Source organism: Mytilus californianus, unplaced genomic scaffold (genome assembly GCF_021869535.1).
Source record: "Mytilus californianus isolate M0D057914Y unplaced genomic scaffold, xbMytCali1.0.p SCAF_8, whole genome shotgun sequence".
In the NCBI taxonomy this organism is placed as follows: domain Eukaryota; kingdom Metazoa; phylum Mollusca; class Bivalvia; order Mytilida; family Mytilidae; genus Mytilus; species Mytilus californianus.
The window spans coordinates 43,547,599-43,567,295 of record NW_026262734.1 but is presented as its reverse complement, the minus strand read 5'-3'; the positions used below and the strand labels follow the sequence as shown (position 1 = coordinate 43,567,295).

Below are 19,697 nucleotides of genomic sequence, written 5' to 3'. Positions count from 1 at the left end.
ATATAACATATGTATATGTCTAATTATTTAAAGTCGATCTAACTGAATTTAAACTTCACAAATTTGAACAGACTGCTTGATCTATGATATAACATATGTATATATTGACAGATATTGACAAAATTGCAGGATTCACTGGTATGTTAGTTTGATTAGCTTTCTATATTACTGTAGATATAAAATGCCTGTTGAAACTTTACTAGCTTTTCAAGAGGTACATTTGCATTGTATATTTGCTTTGTTATCAGATTATCGGCGACACTACTTCATAAAAGAACATCACCTTGTCGTATATAATTGCATTTGTACAAAAAATCAACTCACGGAAATGATTATTACAGTATATTTAATGTAAAACTGTATATACAATATGTTCAATGTGGTTGATCTTAGATACAAACCTGTAGAATCTTAGATTTATATGAGATAATAATTACGCTTCCAGTGTTTGCTGAAAAATGCTATCAACTGATTATTTCTCAACCTCAATTGTTGTTTAGTTGTCTTGTAATTTCTTCAAGCTATAGTTGAGCACTATTCAGGCATATGATGTTGAAAAAAAAAAATTATCAAAGATAATATCAACACGTAAAACTGAAAAAAAAAGAGAAAATAAAAATACCTGCAACAAGTAAAAAGTAAAATGACCCTTAAAAAGTGATAATTCTTTCAACTTGAAACCTCTACATATAGTTAACCGATTTTGTTCATGCTACAAAGCTAAAGTTACGACTGATACTCTGCACATCGTTTTGTTGACAACAGGTCACAGTAGAAAACAAGATTTATCCGGTTTTCGGAGAATAGCGGGAAAATGTTGTCGAAAAAAAAAACGATTATGATAAAATTATGTTTTTGGCGGTTTCCATAATTGAACACGTGACTGCGGCAACCAATTTAGACGCAAACTATCAACATCAAACATGTGGGAGCAGGTTGAATAATAAAGGCAAAAGTAGTATACCGCTGTTTAAAAGTCATAAATCGACTAAATGAATAAATGTGTTCATCGACCAGATATAAAACGCCATGGGCTAAACTCAGAATGGATTTCGTCAGCATATTGACACCCTTATGTCAGCCGTCTTGATTCTTTTCATTTGTGATGTCAAAGATAGAGCAGAAAAACTGCGATTCTAACGTTTGTTAATGAAGAGGAAACGAGAACAACACAAAATCTCCAACACGATGAAGGAGGTTAGCATCTTAAAGCAGTTAAACCCCTTGAACTAGAGGAAATAATAGTAGAAGTTGATACCGTTAATAAATCGCAAGGTTGGAATGTTACATTATTTGATGCAACATAATGTCACATACGGACACGTAGATTGTATGAATGTTCACATGCATACTTATGCGTTAGATTGATTGTTACTGATAACGTTGTAAGTAATTTCCATTTAACCATATGTTATATTATAGTTGAATGTGACCGACCGAATTAGATTTATCACGGATTTGTACTTACATAATCAACATGACGAGTGCTTCATGTGGAGCAGAATTTGCTTACCCTTTCAGAACACCTAAAATCACCCCCGGTTTTTGGTGGGGTTCATGTTGCTCAATCTTTAGTTTTCTTAAATTTTACTTTCGCATATAATGATAATGTCCTATCACTTAATAACCGATATTTCAGTCAGTACTTGCAACTAATATATCCCAGTGAACTTGAAATTAAGTATACTACTGATACTAGAAGGACTACTTCATACCTTGATATTCCTCAATTTTGACCCAGATGGACGACTTCAGACTAAAATCTATGAAAAACGGGAAGATTTCAACTTCCCAATTATCAATTTCCAATTTCTCAGCAGTAACATACCGTCTGCCCCGTCGTATGGTGTTTACATATTTCAATTGATACGTTATGCCTGTGATTTTGCTTTTTGATTTTTGGTGTTTTAACGCCACTTTTAAGCACCGCTTTTGGGCTATTTCGTGCCGGCCAGTTTTTATTGGTGGAGGCAGCCGGAGTGCCCGGAGAAAACCACCGACCTTCGATAGGAAAACTGACAATCCTAGTCAATTAAGATTGGAGTCGAGTGCACCCGCACGAGCGGGGTTCGAACTCACAACCTCAGTGTTATCTGGCTAGTGATTACAGTAGTAACTACTTAGAACACTCGGCCACCGAGGCCCCTCGTTATGCCTGTGCATGTTTACACTATACAGACTTCATATACAGGAGTGTGCTCCTTACGCAGAAACAGCTCATACAGAGTTATGAGGAAAGGAGGAAAGATTAAAAATGATACTCCGTAAATTTTATGGACACCATCACGAATTGGTTGTTCTATACGATGTGTATGTGTCTAAACTAACTAACGACAGTTTTACCACGTTTACCATCTACCTCGCCTGGTTTGCTTAGTACTGAACGTGACCTTTTCCCAAATATGACTGTTTTGCCGCGTGTGAATTCGCATTGCTATACGACGTGTCTTGGTATCTATAAATCCAACATTCATGTATATAGTTATGTTTCATTTGTAAGTCCGATTAGATATTTTGTTATGTGTTATATTCGATTTTGGAGACGACCTGGTTCGGTATTTTCATATCCCGCTGTCGGGCATTTTGTTGTTACTTTCTTATACGTGCGGGTCCAATGGGTCATTTTGTGCTGAGTTGTTGTCTGTTAATTTTGTTTGTGTTTTGAATTCATTATTTTCGGTACATATTCACATATGTCTTATTTGTCAGTGTAGTTAAGTTACTCGTACTGTTTGGTCTTACGTGATCTTGCCTTATTTTACAGTAATTTTATGTTTATTTTCTATATGCATGTAAATATTAAGATAAAAAATCAGCTACTTCATTTATATGATTTTAAGATTAAAGCAACTTTTTTTCACAGGATTTTTTTGTTTATACACAGTTTTGATTTAGAAGAAAATCCGACGTGGATAGAAAATACAAATAATAACACGATTGCAAACTTAATCCCAATTTAATATTCTTGTACGTGTCTATAAATAAAACAAATCTATTCTATATTTAGAAATTTACCTGTGATAATATAAACGTCCCAAAAATACGTCACTTTTTGTGACGTTGCTCCATTCATGAGACGCGCAGTTTAAATTTCGTTTGTCGTGTCATGGTGTGCTGTCGTAAGTTCATGGGAGGTGTCAGTTGATGTTCTGCGGTTTACATTGTGTAATGTACTATTATGTATGTGTACTTCTCTGTGCAGAGTGTTCTTGAGTTTGTTTGTATTGTATTCCTGTCACGTAGTGTTGTCATTTTAGCGGTGTTTTAACGTTGCCATATAAGCATGAGATTTGGCTAGCCATAAAACCAGGTTCAATCCACCTTTTTTTTCTTAAAATATCCTGTACCAAGTAAGGAATATGGCAAAAATTGTTATCTAAAGTCCGTTTCTGAGGATGTTAGCGTTTGCTTTTGTTGTCAATCAGTGTTTCTGTTGTTCCGTTGTTCTCCTCTTATAGTTGATGTGTTTCCCTCGGTTTTTAGTTTGTCACCCGGATTTGGTTTTGTGATTGAACAGCGTTATACTAATGTTGCAGCGTTACACTAATGTTGCTTTTATTATGCACTGTTGTTTCTTCTTTTTTTCGACATATGAGTTTAAAAGTTCTTTTGATATCTTTCGAACCTCCTTTATATATTAACTTTAAAAACGCTTCATATTTATAATTCAACCTATTTGTTGGATTAAATGTTTGTATGACATATTTGTCAGTGACCGGTAGGTAAACAGCAACTGATGAGTTATCGTTTTTATTGTCAAGTAGTGTTCATCAGAGGCTACTTTCTTAAATGATATCTAAAAGTATAAAACTCATAAAACTTATTCCAAAAATCTACCCTTTTACACCAATATTATGATAAGCGTATCCATGAACTTATTGTCTCTTGTAGAGATTAAAATTCATTCTCTAATGTGCATTCTACCAGGTGTCTCCTTTGTTTTGTGTTTAATTATTTAAGTTGATCGAGCGAAACTAGAACTTTACAAGTTTAACGAACTGCTTGAACAACAGAACATAATACAAATGTATGGTATAACATAGGTATATATTTACAGATATTTGCACGAAGTTGTGGCGAATTTTCAAATTCAATGGTATGTTAGTACGATTAGTTTAATACATAACTTTTAACATTTGATGCTTGTTGAACTGTACCAGCTTTCCAAAGTTACATTTGCTTTATGTATTTGCTTTATAATCAGCTTATCTCCGTCACTGTTTCGATATACTGTTCGATTTTGAATATAAGTCAACTTCAATATTGCAGAACATAACAACGAAAACACAATTAAAGGATGTAATTATGAAATACTGTATACTGTGAATTCAGAAAAGTTTACGATTTTTTTTATTATTGCGAAAATTGACACCAGAAAGCTTTGCAAAATTAAAACCTCGCATTTTCGATTTTGAAAGCATTTTTTGTATGAAACACTTCTTCAATCGCAATTATTGATCCCGTATTTGTGTCTATATTGTTAAAAAATAGCAATTATAAATGCACTCAACACATTTCTGATTACAATAGTATAGTATGTTCAATTAGGTTAATCTTAGATAAAAAACAAAAACTTATAAAAAATAGTTAAGTTCTACCAAAGTTGATAGTATTGAGAAAACTCATCAACGATATATATGAGTACGTAAAACCAACAAAAGATAAAACAAAGACAATGCAACAATCGGCCCATATAAAAGTTATAACACTCTTAAAAGTAATTATTCTTTAACTTGAAACCTATACATACAGCTAAGGTTAAGAGTGCTACTCTTTACAACGTTTTGTTAACAACGGGTCACAGTAGAAAAATTAATTTCACCGTGTCTAAAATTTTGATAGCAATATGCTTTATTAAACACGTGACTACGGCAATAAATCAAGACGAAGATGTTCAACTTCAAAACATTTCGATACCAAGATTGAAGACGCAATGAGCCAGAATCGGAATTGATTTCGCATATTGACAAACTTACATTCAGCCTTCTACAAACTTTTTAAATATCCGTCTTTAAACGCATATATAGCTTTGTTATGTCAGAGAAAGAGCAGATAGAATGCGGACTTAACACCCTCAAACTTAAAGGAAATGAAAACGACAAAACAAGGTTGTTCCAGGAGCCACAAGACAAAATGAAAATACATCAATTGCAATGAGGAGCTTAAGTGACTTACTCAGAAAAAAACAGATAAAGCTCGAGGATCAGTCTGAAAACGGACGGAGAACAGTTATCAATTATAAAACGTACAGTATAGCATAAGAATCGGTAGTCATTTTTTATAACCACTTTAAAAAGAAAACTGTTTAAAATGCGTGAAATGTTCCAAACTTATTTTTGCCCTCATAAAAATAATCTGAATTCATATATAAAAAGTTAACATAATTTGTATTAGAAAATACCGACATTGGCACCTGGAGTACTTTTCAAGCGTACCCAATTACAACTGTATAATTTCTAATATTGAATGAAAGCAATTTTGTTTAACATAATTATTCATCAAATGTATTCACTTGTAGGAGTAATATTCCTGTCGAAGAATGCAAAAAGGCAAGATGTGGCCGCATCAGCAGGTTAATGCAGATAAGACCCTTGAACTCGAGCCAATAATAGTAGAAATTGCTACCACAAATAAATTGCAAGGTGGGTACAGTAACATACATTATTTGATGATTAATTTCTTACACTGCAGAAATACACAGTAGAACAGACACTTCTTTACATACGTTAAGAATTAATCCCCGACCCTTGTCGCCTTTCATGGTTTTATTTTATGTTAGTGTAAAGTAATTCTGAAATGACATATTACAAAATTAAAGTCATTCAACTTAACATATTCGTAAGGAAGCATAATGTTAAGAGATTTGCAGGAATTGAAATATTTATATAAAGGAAGGATATACCAATTACCATAGGCGAATTTTGTCCTGTTCTTATATCAATAACGTAACAATTATCATACTGGTTAACAATAACTCTGATGGTTTTGCAGGTTATATGAAAAATGATGTTCCCAACGGGACAATGTATGAGTTTTCATATACTTGGACATCTAAACGATTGCGAAGGATTTCGCATGAATTTTTATTTCATTTGGAAAATAATTATATCTGATGATGAAGTAAGAAATTTTTATTCAATCATAAGTCAAAATACATATTTTAAGATATGGATATTTTCAATAAGTTTCTACACAACACAGCCCCTTTACAAATGACAAAAAACTGATATGCTAAAATTTCGTGTATATCCGAGAGTCACAGATTTTTCCAAAATCAATCAACAGCAACAACTTTTTTTCCAAAGTATTTTATAGATTATTTCAGACATTAGAAAAAGAGGAAAATTAGGGAGACTGAGATTTTAAGGTTATTTTCTAGATCACAGGGCCTTAAAACGAACAGATCATTCAACCGGAACAAACACAAACTTGGTTTTTACTTTTGAATACAATGACTACATGCACCATCCCTTTTCAATTGAATCAGGCATATTTGATCCTTAATTTCTTGAATCTTTTGTTGCATCAATCTGATGATTCAGACATTTTCAATTTATTTTTTATAATTTGTTCTAATGTTTTTCTGTTAAACCACCCAATTTGGGGCAGTTTAAGCGTTCGTTAACATGCTTATCCACTTTACATTCTGTATGTGCCGGTAAAAATTATCAAAGATACCAGGTTTATCATTTGGTACGCAATACGCTAGTTACGTCTATGAAAGACCTATCAGTAACGCTCAAAGCAAACAACTGAAAATTCCAAAAAGTTATTCAACGGTTGTCGTTGTTTGCCCTCTATCATATATATATATATATATATATATATTATATATAAATCAGGCCGTCTATTTTCGTTTGAAATAGTTCTACATTTTGCCATTTTGGGGTTTTTGTAGCTGACTATGCGGTATGAGTTATGCCAATTGCTGAACGCCGTACGGTGACTTAGAGTAGCTCATCTGAGCGTCACTGATGAGTCTTATGTAGACGAAAGGCGCGTCTGGCGTATTAAATTATAAGCCTGGTACCTTTGATAACTTCATACATATCTACGTCATTTGGTATCTACTAGATAGTTGTCTCGTGGCAATCATTCCACATCTTTTTATTTTTATATAATGAATAATTGCGGGAATTTTAAGCAAAAAGTAAAATAACAAAAATACCGAACTCCGAGGGAAATTCAAAACGGAAAGTCCCTTAACAAATGGCAAAATCAAAAACTCAAACACTTCAAACGAATAGATAACAACTGTCATATTCCTGACTTGGTACAGGCATTTTCTACATTTTTCTTATGTAGAAAATGGTGGATTAAACCTGGTTTTATAGCTAGGTAAACCTCTCACTTGTATGACAGTCGCATAAAATTCCATTATATTGACAACGATGTGTGAACAAAACAAACAGACATAACAGGTAAAAATGTCAATAATAGGGATACAGCAGTCAACATTGTGTTAAAATCTCAATCACGATAAAAACAAACAAAGAAAGACAAAAGGCACACAGACAAAGCACATTAGCAAAAACGAAAGACAAGAATACTAAAATTTTACCATAGCATAATAACACAATGACGAGATGTATAAGTACCGAGCCACGTCAAATGGATATTACCAAAAATAGACTAAACAGAAACAGTAATAATTTACAAAGACAAATAAAAGAATGCTATAACACGTTATTAAGATGATAAACAACGTCAGTACCTATTGTCTGTTTCTTAATACCACATCTTCCACGAAATTTCAACTTTCAATATACCAAATTTCTAATCGTTAATTTGAAGCCTTGCAGAAAATTGTCGTTTGTGATTCCGAATCGAACAATTAAAGCATTAAAAATAGATCATATTTTCGGATCTGTGTATGAAATTTAATTAACACCTTTCGGTATATCGTTTTTTAAGTTTTTTATGAAGCTTGTATCACGTACTTATAAAAACACTACGTCGGTCTAGTTATTCCGCTATTGAATCGAGTGGTTGAAGGTCGTTTCCTGGCCAATACAATCCAGACTTTTATTTTTTCTCTTCTTTGCTAAGCACATTACATAAAAGAATAGGAACAAAGACCGGTCTGCTAAAATATGTATCTGTGTTAACATTGTCTTATTTTGAAATATTTCTATGTAACCTTTGGCGTACAACTCTGTCCGTTTCAAGCAAAAATGTGGATTGTCCTGTTGGTCTTGTACACATCATGATTCATTTATGTATCAAATCAAAATCATTTTGTCCTTAATGTCAAAGATGTAATTGTCGCTGTAAAACATCTATCTATCCAAAGTCATATTTATATTTTTGCAACTTTCAGTCATAATAATCGACATGATACTTAGAGGCCACAAAAACATTGGTCGAAATAAAACAATACCAATATGTCTAAATGAAAAACAACAGAACAAAAAGAACTGTTCAGAAAATGATACACATTAAAGTAAACAGTTACAGAATTGTCTCCCCTGGGTTTTTGGTTCTAATCTTTAGTTTTCTAAGTAGTATTTTGTGGATTTGTTTGTCTTTCAATCATTTTTAACTGGGTTTTACGAAGGTAAAAATGGAGGTCAAGTTCAAGTAAAACTACATAAACCAATCAATAAATTCAGGTATTAAATGGGATGCTACAGAAGTTTATGTAGGACTTACCATTTGACCACTGTTATATTACGTTGATAAGTCATACCAAAATAGTGTAAATGATTTAAATGACTGGTTAAGTTAGGAACATATAGTAAAATACATGTTTGAAAAACTTCCTTAAGTTTGAATGTGTTTGAAAAATGAAAAGTAAATTCAACACAAAATCAACGCAATATCCCCTAAAGCAGAACTTGTAATTTATCTATTACACTCTTTTATTAAGCCTGTATACGCACCCAGTCCTGCTTCTTTTGGAGTTCATGCAATCCCCGCAGTTTTTGTTTGATAACTTGTGTTGTCGTTTCCTCGTCGATTTACGAGATTTTAACCTCTGTAATCTACTGTCGTCTTAATTAATCTCTTTTATATATTGTAGTTGTGACACCCGATTTAGAAGACACCAAGAAAAGATGGTTAGTTGTTGGTATCTGTCTTCATAATGTTGTAGCACCAGTACTGAGACAACATGTTTCCAAATTCATGGACCAGATTTATAATACGCTTATACAAACCCCTGACTGTATAGATAAACAACGTTATCCAAACCAATTGAAGTTCTATCCAAAGACAGTCAAAAGCCACAAACTGAATTATGAAGCTGTCAACAACAACAGTAATGTTCGTGATCTTCGAAATCAGAAAGATTATAAGAACTATAAATATAAAATACAGAATCCTGTGGAATTCTCGAAGTTGTTCTTGGCTACAAATATGGCGCAATTCATCGGTTTTGATGAAACCTGTGACTCTTCGGCACTTCTCAACATTATCGGAAGAAGTGATACATCTTTACTCGGTAAAGTGGCAGATAAAGTAGGTTTTTTAAAGTCAGGCAACAAGATTTATGACAACTAAGATTTGTAAAAAATAATTCAACCGCCATGTGAAAAGAATTGACATTCTGCACGACTGAAATACAAAGCATTATTCTTAATATCTCCAGACGGCAAGCAAATTCTTATGTCTGAAGGATACATTGATTCTTCTTTTCATGATTTTGCACACATCTCATTTTCAATGCAAATATCCATCTTTGGAAACTTGCAATTGCAATTGCCACATTCAAAAAGGGTGATTAATCTCTTCCATCGAATAACTGACAAATCTCACTGATCATTTGTATGGATAATATTATGGAAGGGTTTTATATAAACATTTTTACAACCATTTCATTAAAAAACTAATATATTGATTGTACTTTTTTATGTTCTATTGTCTACCATCTACTTAAAAATTTATATTGAAATCGCCGTACTTTTTTTTTTTGCTAATAAACCCTAAGTTGTTCAGCAGTTACTTAAACTTTATTTTATACTAGTTTTGAATTCGGTGGAATAAAAAAAAGTGTTTTGCATTGTTTGGTATAGAGGTATTGTGAGAAAAAAAACAGGTTGACATGGAAAACTCATTCAGACACCAGGTCAGTGATGGTGGACGTTCCGTCCCAGATGCTATAAATAGCCCAGTATTGAAAACTTGTATACTGTAATAAATATCGTATTATATTCCTTTTCTGTAAATTTAGTGTTTTAGGAAATGTAAAATTATTCGAAACACTAAGTTTTGTTTATCCCAAGGCATAAATCGCATTATCCGTTTTTGACACAAAACATATTTCGAAATTTATGGTTTTGAATGTTCTTTACCTTCGTATTTGGTTTGGTTTTCCAACTGTTTTGATTCTATCGCCATTGATGTGTCTGACGTAGACGTAACGCGCGCCTTGCATTCCAAATTATAAACCTGTATACACATACAGATATTTAATTAAGATATACTTATATCGTGCCGAAAAAAAAGCGTAATTATTGACTGTATTATATTCGCTGCCTTTCTGCTTTTATATTGTTTGTTCATTTATTACTGTCTGGACACTGATGCCATTGTGCTGTGAATATTTGTTAAATAAATATATCTATGTTCTGTATTGCGAACGACTAAAGTACTAGTAATTTATTTTGTTATCATTACATTCTTATCTATATTGCAGCTACGAGCTAAAGTAAGGAATCCATGGGCACACTGTAATTTTACCGAATGGGATACTGTGAAATATTTAGATTCAATGCAGAAGATGCAACAGCTTATAAGATGTCTACACATGCCATCAGAAAAACAAATTCTAGCAGACCTAAAGTATTGGGAAGTAACTGGTACATTGATAACGTTAACATCATGTTCCTTTATTCATGGTTATATAAAGTACATGTAGAGGACCGTCTTCGAATCAATTTAATATCAACAATAATGTAAATATAAAAATAAGAAGATGTGGTATGATTTCCAACGCGACAACTCTCCACAAGGGACCAAATGACACAGAAATTGAATACTTTGCGTCACCGTACGGCCTGCAACAATGAGCAAAACCCATACCGCATAGTCAGTTATAAAAGGCCCCGAAATGACAAATGTGAAATAATTCAGACGAGAAAAACTAACGGCCTGATTTATGTACAAAATAATGAACGAAAAACAAATATGATACACAGCAACAAACGATAACCACCGAATTACAGGCTCCTGACCTGGAACAGGCAAATACAAAATGTGGCGGGGTTAAACTAGTTTGAAGGCGCCAACCCTGTTGCATACCTGGGACATTGGTGTAACAATACAACATAAGAACAAACTATCAAAATCAGTTGATTGTCCTTTTCTCGATATGAATGTTTCAGTTTCCTTTGCAAAACTCGCGACTGAATTTAACGACAACAAATGATTTTTTGCTTTCGTTGATTTTCTTTTTGTGGTCCTGTCCTTCGTCATATTTATTACCCAAATTGAATAAAATCAATGAAACCAGAACATCAGAAAGCGGACTAGTGTCAGAGTAATTGTATTCGTATATTTGCAGGGACATTCTGTTGTTTAAGTGTTTCTCATTTCCAGGTTGACGTTTTAGTTTTAAGCTGTCATTTGGTGCAAGACAATTTTTATAGCACAATTCATAACGACTTGATGAAATGCGAGAAAAATGACGAATACCTATGTGCACTGACTGAAACCCAGAGAATCAAGCACTCTTAAACATTATATTGGAACCTTGTCGTTATATCATAACAAAAATTTATTTAGATTATTATTTGTCTAAATATATTCCTCCTTAATACCGAAAAGACATTGCAAACATTAGACTGTCTTCACATTTAATGACTATGGAGGCTGGTCATTTTGACAATGTATTTATGATGGATTGTTATGCAGATTAAATCGGCAATGTATTGCGGACGAGTTACATTCCGTTCGTGTGGGCTCGGAATATAGAGACTTGAAGTTTACAAAAAAATATAAAAGAGTGCCGAAAGATACCAAAGGGACATTTAAACTCATAAGTCGAAAATAAACTGACAATGCCATGGCAAAATAAACTAAAAAAAAAACAAAGACAAACAACAGTATACAAAACACAACAAAATAAACCACTTTCGAGTTATGTCCTTCACTGTGAAAAAATATCGTCAATTATGCGCGCCTTTATGACGTCATTTAACAGAAATAGGGGATCGCCTGTATCCCTGCACTTTTAACGTTCATCAAGCGTCTTAGTGATCGTCATTGTGCAGGATAAACTAGAAATAATGTTTGTCCCGTAGGTACTTAATCACAATTCCCTAAAGACAGCAGTGTTGATTGTCAATTATAAGAATTTAATTTGCTGAATAGTTCGTGCAATATAGCATCATATTTTTCCAACCACTCGCTCAACATGGGAACGGTTGTGACGATGCCCCTAAACGCACGAATGATGTTCACTAAAACCAAAGTTTTTGACGGAAATGCATCGAACTCAAAAGTTGTCTATTAAATGTTATAAGATATAACTTGTATAGACCGAATGTAGTTTGATTCAGTTTTTGTTCTTCTATAAAATGAAAACCGTTATTTGGGGAGGGGTAATATTCTTCCGTCTTTTAAACTAGGAACAGTATTTTACAACAATGATTGACATTATCTTTCTACATTTTAATTTCAAATACTACTTTTACATGATGTAATTAACCGATGAGCTGTAAAGCTTGAGAAAAAACCCAGTATATACTGATTTTTTTTTTGGTGTTGTCATCTGGTACTTTATGTGAGTTATTTTTATGACAACCTTTCCCATTTTCAATCGTGTCATACAGCTCCGTCGACTTCGACTTAGCCATATATGTTTTATCTATATTCCTTCTTCTCCTTCTCCTAGTATATTAGTTATCAAATAGTCAGTGTCAGTTTTACAATTGTAGTCTATCATTACTATTTTTGAAACTGAAGAGCCTTCACAAGACCATCATTTCAGAAATTCGATCACACCATTTTCTTACGGCATGTTTAAAAATTGGTTTATGTTTAAGTCTGTCATATTAAAACTTTCAAAATATGAATTATATTAACTCCTTGAATAAGAATTTTTTTCAGATTTTCCCGTTGCACTCAATGATAAAACATACATCCTTTAGAAATAGATGACCCGGTAAAGATGTCATAAGTACCTAATGAATTAGGTTAAAACCTCAGGCATATTGAAGATACAGTTGTGTCATCTATTTTCTTGTTCTTTTTCATTAAATTTCATTAAAAAAGCACTAGTATTTAAACACTATGCTTAAAGTCAAAAACACTTTCTAGACCATTGAAATTTTATCTTCACAAATATTAATGTTTAACACGATGATCTTCTAACATTATGATAAAAGACTAGTCCAAAAAAGTTGGAAGACCTATATTACTGCAAATAAAACACAGGTAATATCTAGCCTTTCTAGCTAATATCTAGTTTTTCTGACACACCAAACAAAAATACAATCAAATATTAAAGACACTGATTAGACTATATAAGAGAATCTGGTTAACCATTTGACATAAAATCATTTAATGATGAGTTTGCACATAACATGCTGAAATATGTATTTGACATAACATTGGATACCTGATCTGACGCGATTGATTTTGGTGAAAGACGTATACTAGCGTTTGTTTCGATAAAGCTTAAATTATAATTATATTTTTATTATTTATAGGTTGAAAAAATATAGCTTCCTTAACGAGGATTCCGATTTAGTATTTCCATTTTAGACGGATCTTAACACATTAAATATCCCCTGTAAAATTCCAGTTTAAAATATGTTTATCATACTTCCTACGTATGAGTAAACGTTTAACAATATATATGTTCATACCACGGTCAATATCTCAATTTCAGGTATCAACTTCTTGCAAGGAACAAGATTGGGTCTAGAAATAGTAGACGAAATAAATAAGCACACTCAAAGTTTGGCACAGTATGTACTTCAACTCAAAGATGATTCCAGTTCCTACTCTGATACGGTTCACAAGTCGTTGGTACAGATATCTAATGATATGAGTAATGCCTATAAACGTATCGAACAAATTGATAGAGATTTATCAAAAATCACTATTGAAGTCAGTTCACTGAGGCTCCACACTGATACGATTGAGCAGACTGTAAATGAAAACGTCCAAGACATCAAAGATATAAAACATGATATAGAAGGCATAAAGAGGTATAACTCGCAACTGAGACCAGATGGAAAAGTTTTCTTTTATCCACCGGATAGAGTTAGTGTTTTTGTTGGTAGGGACGACAAATTGCTTTCTTTGAAAGAGAAATTTTTCCAGAACAAAGCTGTTAACCACATAGAGGTAATATGTGGATTAGGTGGATGTGGTAAAACTACTTTGTCCATAGAATTTGCATGGATGTTTCAGCAGTTCTATCCTGGTGGTGTTTTCTGGCTATCTGCGGAATCAAACGAATCGCTAGATGATACAATCTACACATTAGCGATAGATGTAGACAGACAAGGGCAAAATAGTAAGGAGACACTTCAAAGAACTCTTACATGGCTAGCACGCTTAGAAAAAAGATGGTTACTAGTTATCGATAACGCAGATACAGATATCATTTCAGGTCAGCTAAAAAAACTTCTGTTAGGAACGTGGAAACGAGACACTAGAGGTCACATCATAATAACAACAAGACGAGAACCACTGGCGGTAGAGGAAACTTTACATATTGACAAAAATGACTGCAATTATCTTGAAACATTAAATGAAGAAGAAGGAGTTCAATTTATGATTAAACGCACTGAGATGTTTGATGAAGAATCAAATGACAGCATATCAAAATTAGTAAATGAGCTGGGCGGTCTTCCGTTAGCTTTGGAACAAGCTGCGGCACATATCAAATCCATTAAATGTTCCTTCAAAGAATACTTAACAAATTTTGAGATGGAGCGCTTGGAATTGTTGTCAAATACTACAAATCCATCGTTTGAAACAGATATAAATAGGCTAGCAGTAATGACAACATGGAAATTGAATATTGAATACATAAAGTATCAGTCGGAGCAGGCAGGGCTTGGAACAACAGCTTTGGTCGTTATGAAAGTAGCATCTTTTTTTTTTGCAGACGATATGCCAATTGAAATTTTTAATATTGGCGAACCGATAATAAGTGACGAAGCAGCATGTAAAGCATTAACACAGCAAGTTGGAGTTAAACGAGTGCTTGAAATTTTAACAAGGTTTTCTTTATTTCAGAGATACCGACCAGATAGCTTATCAGTTCACAGATTAGTCCAAGAAGTGATAATAAGTAGCCTTAACGGAGAAGAAAAACACAGTGTTCTTCAGTGTGCAATAAGGATGATTAATAAAGCACTCATATCAACAACAGCTCCGCACACAGTTATCTATAAAAATGAAAGTGAATCACATGCTTGCAGAGGATTACTTAGTGTGTGGAGCAAATTAGCGGGAAATGCACATGCATTAAAAATTCATCTCACTGTCAGCAAGGAAAGCGAAAAAAACAAAGATCTATATGTCACTTTAGAGTCCGTAAGAATAATGCAAGCGTCAGCTATTTACAATAGTCTGTTCCAGAGACAAGATGCAGCTTTAAGGGATCAAAAACAGATGCTTAATATAATAGCGTCCTTAGATTTGGATACAAGTACTTGTAGAGAGTTGACAAATATTAAAGTACCACTATTAGAAAGAGATCGCATACGCATTCAAAATAGCATCGCAACTGTTTTACAAATTAAAGATAATGAAAATCAAATAAAAAGTTCTACAAAAGTCCTTCATACCCCAGAAAGGTTGAGAGTATTTGGTAATCAGGCGTTTCAAGAAGAGCGATATGAAGACGCTTTACAATACTATACAGAAGCGTTGCGGGCTTGTCCCAAAAACACGTACGACCAAAGGATTCTTTCAAACAGAAGTTTAGTTTATCTAAAACTTCATGAATATACTTATGCTCTTAACGATGCGAACGCTTGTATTGAAATTGATCCTAATTCTTGGAAAGCTCATGCATGGAAGGCATACGCTATGGCAGAACTCACAGGTACAGACAAACTGCAACCTGAAATGGAAGGTTCAGGTAGAGCAAGTGCTTGTATTGCATCCTTTTTAAATGAAGAATGTCTGCTTGAATATAAAATGAAAGTACATTATCCCATATTATTGTATGAAATCATTGATTGTGAAAATCAGCATAACAGTTTACGTGATCGCGTCATGTCTATCGTTGAACGTCCTTTTACAACATACATGCTAAAGAAAGGGCGCTACACATTTAAACAATTGTTAAAAACAACAAAGAGTTGTCAAGTTATAGGAGTTGAACAAGGAGTAGAAATCGATATAGGTATTGGGATTCATATTTCCAGACCTTTAGATGCTAATTTTAAAATTGAGTTTGAGCGAGAACGAGAAATAACTGTTCATTTTGAGAACATATCGTTCTTTTCTAAAAATAGTCAAGTCAAAGTAGAACATGGTGGAATTGCTTCTTTCTATAGATGTATCTTTTCAAACCAATTTCCTTCAGATGAAGTAAATTTTAAATGGGACGAAAATATTGACCTGTTTTATCCGCAGTTTTTAAGCATTTTAAATAACATTGACAAAAAAAATGTTTCAAGCATCACCTCACTTAAGGGCGGTAGACTTTTTTTAAACTCATGTGATATAAGAAGTAATGGTGGTTGTGGTATAAGTATCCGTGGGGAAAACTCTCATCTTGCCATTAACAATTGCAATGTACATGAATCATTGATAGGGATAGTAGTTTCAAATGGAGGAAACATAGAAGCTTTTGACAATCAAGTTAGCAATAACACATTGCATGGCGTTGCAATTGGTCCGAATGGTAAAGCAACTTTAAGACGTAATACTATTTCACAGAATAAAGCAGAAGGTATTTGGGGTGGTGGAAATGTCAAATGCGAAGAAATAACGAATTCGGTCAATGCAGTTGACAATATTATACTTCAAAACGGTTTATCTGGCATTTGCTTAGAAGGTGGATCCTTTTTATTAAAGAACAATTTAGTTTCCGACAATTGGGCATGGGGAATTTTCATACACAACAGATCCTCTCTTTTAGCTGAAAACAATGAAATTTCTTGTAACAAGTGCGGCGGTATAAGAGTCGGTATAAATTATTCTGCCTCTGTTATCATTGACGGAAATACAATAAAAGATCATAGTGGGCCAGATCTCTTAACTATTAATGAGTCAACGTATATGGTAAAGGCTGACGATATAGACGAGATTGAGGTATATACAACCCAAACAATCATAACAGACAGAAACATCTTATTTAACAATAATAAACCAGTGCAATCACCTAGAGATGCAGTCGAATCGTTAAAAACATGTTGTTGCTGCCACAAAATGTCAACAAATTTGAAAGCATGTACGAACTGTCGAATTGCTCAATATTGTTGTAAAGAATGTCAAAAGATGCACTGGGTGCGACATAAGCATAGGTGTCCTCTCCTTTCAAAAAAATATTCAATAGAAATTCAAATAAAAGACACAAAAAAAAATAAACCACCTACTTTTCATTCTTCACTCATAGGACTTGGCGAAGGGCATAAACCTGATGTGGAATCAACTAAGAAGTTCATCGTAAAAATTCAATCTGACCATTATTACGTGCCATACAACCCAAGAAAGTCTATGACACTCTATGATCAAAGCGTTAAATTGAATATAATATTTAGGCATTCTGAAATTTATCATCTGTGCAGTGAATGTGGAAGACTCAGTGGCGACAAGATTGCGTCGAAAAAACTTTTTTGCTGGGCATCATATAAACAAAGAGGTGACATTCTTTGTATCCATACTGACGAACTCCCGGAATTTCAAACGTGGTGAAATGTTATCCCATTAATTTTATAGCTTACACATTCAAGTAAATTAATGTCAAAGTATATTCTCAGTGATAAGTGTCCACATTTAGTGGCTTTTTGTCGACAAAATATATTCAATGATTCTGAAAGGAACCATTATCGATTGACTTCGTTGTCTTAGATTGGCACTTCCGAATATAAATGCAGGATTGAACCAAATTGACATTGCCCAAAACTTTTAAATTTTATGACAGTCATTTGGAATGCAAATTATACAAGAGTATCTTCGAAGCTTACGTAATCCAACAGAGACTGACATGACCAATATATGTATCAAATTCATTTTTCACATTTAGTTCTGATGTGGTTGAAATCTAATACAGCTTGAATAACCACACAAACCTTCATTGACGAGAGTATCATTTATTTGATGTGATAAAAATTTAGAGGCGATTGCTACGAAACAAATATTGCACTCACGGAAGCAAATGCATAAGAAACACATGTCTTTATCGATGTTACAAATAGAACATGTAGTTTTTCCCCAGTAAAAGACAGATCCAACATATGACTGAAACTGAGCGTTTACAAATTTGCTAGAACACTATGCTAGTTAAACCTACAATTTAAATAACTATATATTTAGAAATATTACATCAAGGAGGGCAATATCAAAAGAACGTTATGTGATCTGATTGATATGGATTGAGTTCAAAGTGTAAATATAAGTACGTAAGGCTTGCTTGCAGGCACCTTGAGCGTCCTTTGATGCGGTTTGATTTTTTGTTATTATTAATTTTATACATTTTTCGTTAACATTGATACCAATATGCTAGCTGAAATTGAAAAACATGTATAAACGTAATAAGTTTAAAATTTTAATAAGTAAACGTGATTTTACAAAAATGCTAAAAATAAGTTTAAACTTTCTATAGGATTTAAAAATTGAATCTTTACATTTTTGCGATGATGCTTTGTCTGATGATTTAAATTCTTGTATAATAGATAAATCGGTTCAATTGTTCATCAAACAAACAAAACCTTTTGACAAGAATTTATTACAAAATATATTGCTTACTTTATTTGTTAATTTGAATTTTTATTGGATTTTCTATTCAACCTCCCTTCTCTCTCTATGATATTTTTCCTTTCTGATTGTCATTTTTATTAAATAACCTTTATTATGGATTATAATTGTTCATTTTCTTATAATTCATAATATTGATTTTGTTTTCTTTAAAAGATATGTCCTTACATATATATTGCTGATGCATGTGTATTATAAAATTTGTTTTTTACTGAAAGGGACCTTTGTGTAAGTCTTTTAAATTTAAGATATGTCTGTATATATTTATTGCTGATGCATGTGTATTATAATATGTATTTATTTAGATACATTTGTGTAAGTCGAAACAACTCGTATCCGATTCTATCGTGTATTTCGCAATAGATATGCTTAAACTAGATCTTTACTGGTCCTTTTTTTATCTTGTAATCTTGAATATTAAAGCAGCATCAAGACTCTGTTAATGATCAAAAACTTAAACCATATGTATGTTTTGTATGTTTCTGCTAGTAGTCTTTTGTTCATTTATGTATCATTGTCATTTTGCTTAGTTTCTTTTGTTACCTATTCTGACTTCGGACTCGGACTTCTTTTGAACTGACTTTTACTGTACGTATTGCTATGTGTTTCTTTATTCTACATTGGCTAGAGGTATAGGGGGAGGGCTGAGATCTCACAAAACATGTTTAACCCTGCCGCATTTTTGCGCCTGTCCCAAGTCAGGAGCCTCTGGCCTTTGTTAGTCTTGTATGTTTAGAGTGAGCGACCCATATTCGCCGCATAATTCGTTCATTTCCACTTACTTCCGACCTACATTCGAATATTTG

The 19,697-nt window shown here is 33.2% G+C and overlaps 1 protein-coding gene across 1 annotated transcript; it reads left to right on the top strand.

The window, feature by feature from the left end:
* Positions 1 to 19,270, top strand: LOC127712361 (uncharacterized). Its single transcript, XM_052218748.1, has 6 exons — positions 1 to 138; positions 4,058 to 4,096; positions 5,519 to 5,642; positions 9,023 to 9,459; positions 10,637 to 10,799; positions 13,835 to 19,270. Exons 3-6 carry the CDS (start codon positions 5,540 to 5,542, stop codon positions 17,827 to 17,829), a joined length of 4,698 nt encoding a protein of 1,565 aa, XP_052074708.1. The 5' UTR covers positions 1 to 138; positions 4,058 to 4,096; positions 5,519 to 5,539; the 3' UTR covers positions 17,830 to 19,270.
* The last annotated feature ends 427 nt before the right edge of the window (positions 19,271 to 19,697 follow it).

What these genes read in the sequence shown, in the direction of transcription:
- LOC127712361 (XM_052218748.1), top strand. Translation starts at nt 5,540, where the DNA reads ATGCAAAAAGGCAAGATGTGGCCGCATCAGCAGGTTAATGCAGATAAG. An exon ending in TACCACAAATAAATTGCAAG is followed by an intron (nt 5,643 to 9,022) that starts GTGGGTACAGTA and finishes TATATATTGTAG; the next exon opens with TTGTGACACCCGATTTAGAA. An exon ending in TCGGTAAAGTGGCAGATAAA is followed by an intron (nt 9,460 to 10,636) that starts GTAGGTTTTTTA and finishes TCTATATTGCAG; the next exon opens with CTACGAGCTAAAGTAAGGAA.